Genomic DNA, 7,214 nt, shown 5'->3' with positions numbered 1-7,214 from the left:
TACGCCCAGTAGGCCATTGGAAATGCATGTGTCTGTGCAACAAAATTACACAGCAAGTGTAGCATGAGTACGAAAAAAACGTGTACTCAGGAAGTATCCCATCTAATCTCGAAGAAGTAGAGACGAGAGGCCGACTTCGACACTTACTAGTGGTCCAATAATGATACACCAATAATATAATAAATCAAGGATTTTTATAACATGGTGGTGACTTAATAAAATGAAGCAAGTATACAATACCTTTATTTATAGGGAAAATTTCCAAATTTTGTTTTCATCAATTATACACTTACTCTCAAGCCAGGGAGAAACAATATCAACTTCAATGAATTTCAAGGCAAGCATTACAAGCATGTGCAATCATGCCGAGGTCATATGGCCCAATCCAACAATAATTAAATTGTGCACTGCTAGAGGGTCGAATGGCGCGAACCATAGATGCATCTATTACCCCGCTCCCGAATCATACATGCGACGCGGTCAAATATAAATAAACAATCATCCTGCTCGCGAATCATACATGCGACGCAGGTACACATAGCAACACATACTCAAACAGTCAATCAAGACATTCATCGAGAAGACAATAATTCAAGGAGGTGTAAATTTCCCTTTTTACAAGTAATGAAAGTGAAGTTTAACTCTCTCAGAAAATCATTTGTCACTTCGATATGATTTAAGCAATTTAAACTATAAATAAGGTTGCATTTATTACAAGTAAGCATGCTTTTGGGTCCTAGACTACCCGGACATAAGCATAATAGTAGCTAAGCACGGACTCTCGTCACCTCGTGCATACGTAGCCCCCACACTTAGTAGCACATATTCAATTAATTCACCTATGGGGATAATTCCCTCATACAAGGTTAGAGAGGAGACTCACCTCGCTCCGAAGTTCCATAACCGACATTCTACACCCTTCCGAAAACTCAATGCCATATAGCACAGTCGTCTCATCCTGGCCTCCCTAAGAAAATTTGTCCAGTTGCTGAGCACGAAACCACTTCCTTAATGTTCCTTGTTATGTCATATGCCTGATCAACCCATCTAGCGCTCATGTATTTATTGATATGGTACATCTCTGCATAGATACAAGCAACACGATTGCTTTATTTAACTTACCAAATGTATATCCTCTAGACAAAACATAATGTACCCTCTATCTTATTGGGGAAAATAATTAGGTTGATTGTTTATAATTGGAAATTTCCTCATGGAAATAATGACTAACACTGAGTAAATGTAGTCAACCTAATAAGAAATAAAAAATGAATACCTTCTTTCTATTTTATTTTGATAGAGAAATTCTTCTATTGACCGAGACTTAAGCATTTCAGCATCAATTTTTAGCTTTAGTTTTCATTCTTTCATTAAGACGCAGAGCTCCTTCAATTTAAGTGTCCTTAAATGGGAAGTTCTCCAATAGTTATCCAGATACACCTCCAGGAATTCAATGAGGAGTTTTTAATATATATGGGAATATAGTTCAAGGGGATTTTGGGGTCACCGGATAGTTTGGGGAGGGGGAGGTTTAGGCTGAGTTAAATAGCCACGTGTAGTGCTACATGGCACGTTTTTAGCTAATTAGTAGCGTGTACCGGACGTACCTCTAAGAATTCAACCGAGAGGTTTTAATATGAAGGAGAATATAGTTTAGGGAGATTTTTGGGACACCCTATCGTTTAAGTAGGTAACTCACAAAAAGTTGACAGCTAAAAGGGGGTTTATTATATTTACTCTTTCATATTCATATTCGTATTTCCTGTTTGTCCGTAGTTCCATATGTGTATTCATTTCTATGATTAAAGGGAGTTATTACTATAATCTTAACATTTAAATGTACTTACTTTGTATCAGGAGACAATGCCTATTCTATCTTTCTTTATACTATAAGCTAATTTTAAGTATTTGGTGTTTGTGACTTTTTTCCCACCCAAATAAGCTTTCCATGGCCCTACCTGACCCTATGGTTTAATTTCACAGCTATCTAAAAGACAAATAAATATTACACTATTATCGATTAATTATAATAGGATCGAAAGTTGAATCACAATGAGAATAGAGTGAAAAGACAACATATTCTTTAATGAAACTTGAGTGTAGCAAATGCACTTGATCTTAGTCAATAATCAAGCTAAACGTAACGTAAACAAGCTACAAGGAACGTAAATAAGCTAGGAAATTAGTGAATATCATTACTATATATCTCAAAACTCTTTGTATAATTAAGTGAATGTAAATATTTAAAGTTTGTGAATGCCCAAAATAAAATTGTAAATAGAATTGCGTTAGTGTTTTGAAGGAATCTCAAAATTGAAAACGTGTTACTTTATTTATTGGAAGTTTGGAACATAGTGAGCAGTGTTTTGTTCATAAAACTGTGCAGAAGCTTCAATCTATGTTACATTTCCTTGATAATGCTTTCGCTCTTCAAGTTTTGCTCAATTCATTCTATTTTTTTTTATTTTATATACTCCACTATTTATATGCTATCTTTGTCTAATTTATTAGGTAAGGAGTGCACTTTTATTTTATATACTCCAACTATTTATATATAATCATCTTACATTAGTCCGAATCTTGATTTAAAAGTATTCAATTATCTTCTTTTCATCAAAATAGCAGCTTTAAGGTCTTGGAAGTGGAAAACATGAAAAGGAGGAGTGACTTAACTTTAGAGAATCCAAATTGTTTGGTAAGATGTGACACTAATAATCTAGCATAGTACTCTCTCAGCCATCAATGTTTGCAATATAGTTGTTTGTTAAGGTGAGATACATGAATATTCGTCTCAGGACAACAGTATCCAACCTTGTATATCTCCATTCACATCGAGCAGTTATAGAAAACAAACCATAGCATGCACAGTCGTCTGATAGGTCTTTTGAAGAACTGATTAATCAAACGAGAATAAAGATAGAGTACTGTTCGACATATCAATAGCGGCAACAATAAAATATATAGTAAGAGTAAAGCCCGTCGACTTTAAAAATCGTGAGGGTTCAAATCCCTCTAGGCCTCCATCCCCAAAAAGACTATTAATTTCACTCCCCAACTGTTTAACCGACCCTCTTTCCTTAGTGGTTCCAATTTTCTTATCTTTCTCATTCACTCTATTGTTTTGGAAATGGATTTGAGCATAAATGGCTCTCTCTTATCACAAGTCTTGTGATTGATACACATAGAAATAAACATCTTTGAGCAAGGAATCCCTTGTAGAGTTATTCCCTATCAATATCATTACTCATATTGAAACGTACAAAGTAATCTTTTTGAAGATCAAAGAAATTCTCAGGCTTTGATAAAAAAGATTAATCTACTTTTATCTTTTTAATTGACATAGACCACATTTCTCTAATAAAATGAGGATACAAAATCGGGATGGCTCAGTTAGTAGAGCAGAGGACTAAAAATCATCGACCATTTCAAATCTGGTTCCTGGCGCATGATTAATTTGTAGGCATTGTTCTTCCCTCGAATTAATTTCTAATTAATTGATATGAATCAACATACATATTCTTTCAGAGTCTAGATTAAGATTATAACTTTATCCAGTTTGGCGAGATATATCCCGTCTATGTTTTAGATGGGCAGGGTTTCTTATATAAAATATCTAAAAGAATCGGATTATATCTCCTCTCGTCCAAACTAATTTGAATGTGTAATACATATTCGAAAGCTTAAATTGGTTAATTGTTGAAAGGCTCAAAAGTCGAACCCAATCTAGGGAGATTAAAGTAGATAAGATTCAGCTCAAATCCAAAGAAAAAGCATCCGATATTCTCTCATTTCTTTGTCTTTCTTCCATATTCAATTTCTTCATTCCAGATTTCTCCATTCCTTTCTATATGCCTTTTTAGAACCCGTCTAAGCAATGTGCGCTAGATTCCTTCCTATATGACCGACCCTCTCTTATACTACTCCTTACCTCACCCCCGATCCTACTCGAGACGGAGTACTTGTCGTCCCCAAACCAAAAAGGATGAGGCGAAAGGTGAAGGTTTGTCCAGTTAAAAAAACATCACAGTTGTTGAACACGAAACCGCTTCCTTAATCTTCCTTGTTATGTAACATGATACATCTCTACACATATACAACTTTTATTTCACTTACCAAATGTATATCCCCTTAACAAAACATAAGAAACAAAAAAATGTACCCTCTATCTTATTGGAGAAAATAGTTAGGTTGATGTTTATAATTGGTATATTCTGGTGGAAATAAAGACAAACGCTGAGCAAATGTAGTCAACCAAATAAGAAATAAATGTACCCTCTATCTTCCTATTTTATTCTGATAGAGAAATTCTTGTATTGACCGAGACTTAAGCATTTCAGCTTGAATTTTTAGCTTTAGTCTTCAGGCTTTCATGAAGACGCAGAGCTCCTTCAACTTACGCGTCCTTCAATGGGAAGTCCTCCAATATTTTCTGTGTCAAGTGTGTAATAGAATAATGGTTAATACATAAACTTTCTCGTCTGTTGGTTTTCCTCCGATTGAGAATTTATTTTAACATGAGCCATTCAGAGGAGAACGCTTCAAGATTTCTTTAATTGAATTAGATGGTTTGTAGTTCATCACACAAATGTAAGCTTTTCTTGCAGGAAGGTTGGAACGTGCAAGGTTTTCTTCATTCCTTTTTGAACTTTTTCTTTTAGCAGTGAGCTGACTGAGTAGACATTCAATTGCTTGCTACTTCCTCAAGGATTGATGCAATAAGATCAGTTTGCTACTTCCTAAGTATGCAATGTCTGCTATTGAGTTATTCAAGAAAATGCTATAGAGGCATGGAGTTTAGTTACGAATTAGATGAGAGTCCAATTGAAAAGATAAGGAATCTCATGGTTTACCTATTAAGTGCAAAACAAAGAACTCTAGGTACGATCCTTTATCCTCCCTATCACCAACGTACTACTAGCTTTATCCTCCCTGCCAAGGTTTATATTATAACATCAAGAGGGCATAAGAAAATTCGCAGCATATATGTTTATGGCAGTAATCCATTGCAGAACCACCTAGAAGCAACATGACTTGTACCATAATGCTTGTCAAGAAGCAAAATCCTAGAAAAACAACATATAGTTTTTCCAGTCAAACCAGGAAAGAAGAGTGAAGTGATGACTGAAAAAAAAAAAAAGGATCAAAAACCAAAAATCAGAGAGCAGGCAACACCTATGTCACTATATATAAGACCTGACCTATAGTCTATAAAAGCAATGAGATCAACATATCAGGCCTGTTTCTTTATTATGGAATCACAATTAGGTAGACCGTGGGAAGAATTATGGCTATAAAGGTCCTCGCCCTCTTAGGCACATGGTTTCAAAGATTCAATCTCCAAGCGGTTCTAAAGATTAGGCAGAAGAAGAACTAGAATTCATCACCCCTCCCCTTGTACCAAGAAGCAAGTTCAAAACATAAGGATAAACCTCATCTCTTTACTTAGTCATTTTTTTACTCTTTCTATCTCCATGATTGCTTTCTTGTGATGAGTAGTGCCCATCACTCGCCTCTTTCTGCCCAGTATGAAGGAGCATAACTGATTATAGAGCATAAATGTCAGGAATTAGAACAAAAAGAGAACCGTGGGATTATCTGAATAAATCGAAAGCAATATAGAGCAAAGTTTAAGTTAGTAACTTACTGTTGCAGTTGCCTCAAAAATTGCAATGTTGTTGCAGTCAATAAAATCAGGAGCTTAGTTAGGCTGCAGAAGTTGAGGAATACACACCAGATTGTGTTGACTCTCTTGCAGATATTTAGGATTCTGTTTTTCTTTTGAAAGTCTGTTAGCAATTCTATTCCTCTTTTTTAGTTAGCAATAGAGTTAATTAGCATATTTTTAGCAGTATTTATTGATAGTCAGCTACTGACTTTATGTATTTAAGCAAGCTTTCATGATCAATAAAAACACAGATTTTCCAAGTCACTTTACTGCTCTTTGCTATCAATAGCATTAACAATGGCATCAGAGCTTTTTCTGTTTTTAAGGGACTTGTGAGAGTGTGAGTTATCAACTGAGTGAAAACCCAAACACTTAATCAGACCATCCATAAAATCGCCTTAATGAATTATGGAAGGTGAGAGTGTTTTTTCATCAATTGCTCCACCAGTTTTTGATGGAGAAAACTATCAGGTTTGGGCTGTCAGGATGGAAGCCTACATGGATGCATGTGGTCTCTGGGAAGCAGTAGAGGAGGATTATGAAGTTTTTCCTTTACCATGCAATCCTACAATGACTCAGATCAAAACTCACAAAGAGAAGAAGACCAGGAAGTCAAAGGCGAAGGCGTGTCTCTATGCTGCATTATCTCCTACTATTTTTTCCAGAATCATGACTCTTAATTCGGCCAAGGCAATCTGGGACTTTCTGGAAAAAGAATATTATGGAGATGAAAGAATTCGAGGCATGAAGGTTTTAAACCTGGTGAGGGAATTTGAAATGCAAAAAAATGAAAGAATCTGAGACTATTAAGGAGTACTCGGATAGGCTTATCAATCTGGAAAATAAGGTAAAGTTACTTGGCACCGAACTTTCTGACAAAAGAATTGGGCAGAAAATTCTTGTTACTTTACCTGAGAAGTTTAGAGCAACAATTGCTTCGCTGGAAAATACAAAAGATCTGTCAAACATTAGTTTGGCGGAACTTTTAAACTCTTTGCAAGCACAGGAACAAAGAAGGTTGATGAGGAACGAGGGAGATGTTGAAGGAGCTTTGCAAGCAAGGCAACTATTCAACCCTTGCAGCAAAGGCAAGAAGCAGAAGGGCAAGAAGAGCTATTCTACATCAACAGAAGTTGTTGCAACTGATAATAGCAACAACAACAAAGGTGGAAAATATCCACCTTGCCAGCATTGCAGGAAGAGAAACCATCCACACTTCAAATGTTGGAGAAAACCTGATATGAGATGCAGAAAGTGTCATAAACTTGGGCATGCTGAGATTATTTGCAAAGAGAAAGGACCACAACAATCAAATGAAGCACAAATTGCAGAACAACAAGAAGAAGAGTGTTAGAGATATGCTTTAGAAGCTGCTCTCAGTAAAATTATTTTACTGTTTTAGCTTATGAGTTATTTAAGCTAGTAATTAGTTTGTAAAGTTGTAAAAGTAATTTTGTAAAACTGTCTTTTAAGGAGTTAGAACTTAGTACTTCTAGGAGTTTTAGTTATTTTACTGCTAAAGATTTTTAGTGTCTGTAATTTTTTGGGT

The 7,214-nt window shown here is 35.6% G+C and overlaps 1 protein-coding gene across 1 annotated transcript; it reads left to right on the top strand.

Moving 5' to 3' along the window:
• Nucleotides 1-6,073: 6,073 nt before the first annotated feature.
• LOC109206635 lies at nucleotides 6,074-7,019 on the top strand. The gene is made up of 2 exons (XM_019369475.1): nucleotides 6,074-6,427; nucleotides 6,477-7,019. The coding sequence occupies exons 1-2, from the start codon at nucleotides 6,074-6,076 to the stop codon at nucleotides 7,017-7,019; spliced, it is 897 nt and encodes a 298-aa protein (XP_019225020.1).
• The last annotated feature ends 195 nt before the right edge of the window (nucleotides 7,020-7,214 follow it).

This window comes from Nicotiana attenuata, unplaced genomic scaffold (genome assembly GCF_001879085.1).
Source record: "Nicotiana attenuata strain UT unplaced genomic scaffold, NIATTr2, whole genome shotgun sequence".
Taxonomy (NCBI): Eukaryota; Viridiplantae; Streptophyta; class Magnoliopsida; order Solanales; family Solanaceae; genus Nicotiana; species Nicotiana attenuata.
Note: the sequence above shows the minus strand (reverse complement) of the source record. Positions and strands in the feature narration are given on the sequence as shown.

Coding starts and splice junctions, on each gene's coding strand:
- LOC109206635 (XM_019369475.1), top strand. CDS start 6,074: ATGGAAGGTGAGAGTGTTTTTTCATCAATTGCTCCACCAGTTTTTGAT. Junction 6,428..6,476: donor GCATGAAGGTTTTAAACCTG/GTGAGGGAATTT, acceptor GAGACTATTAAG/GAGTACTCGGATAGGCTTAT.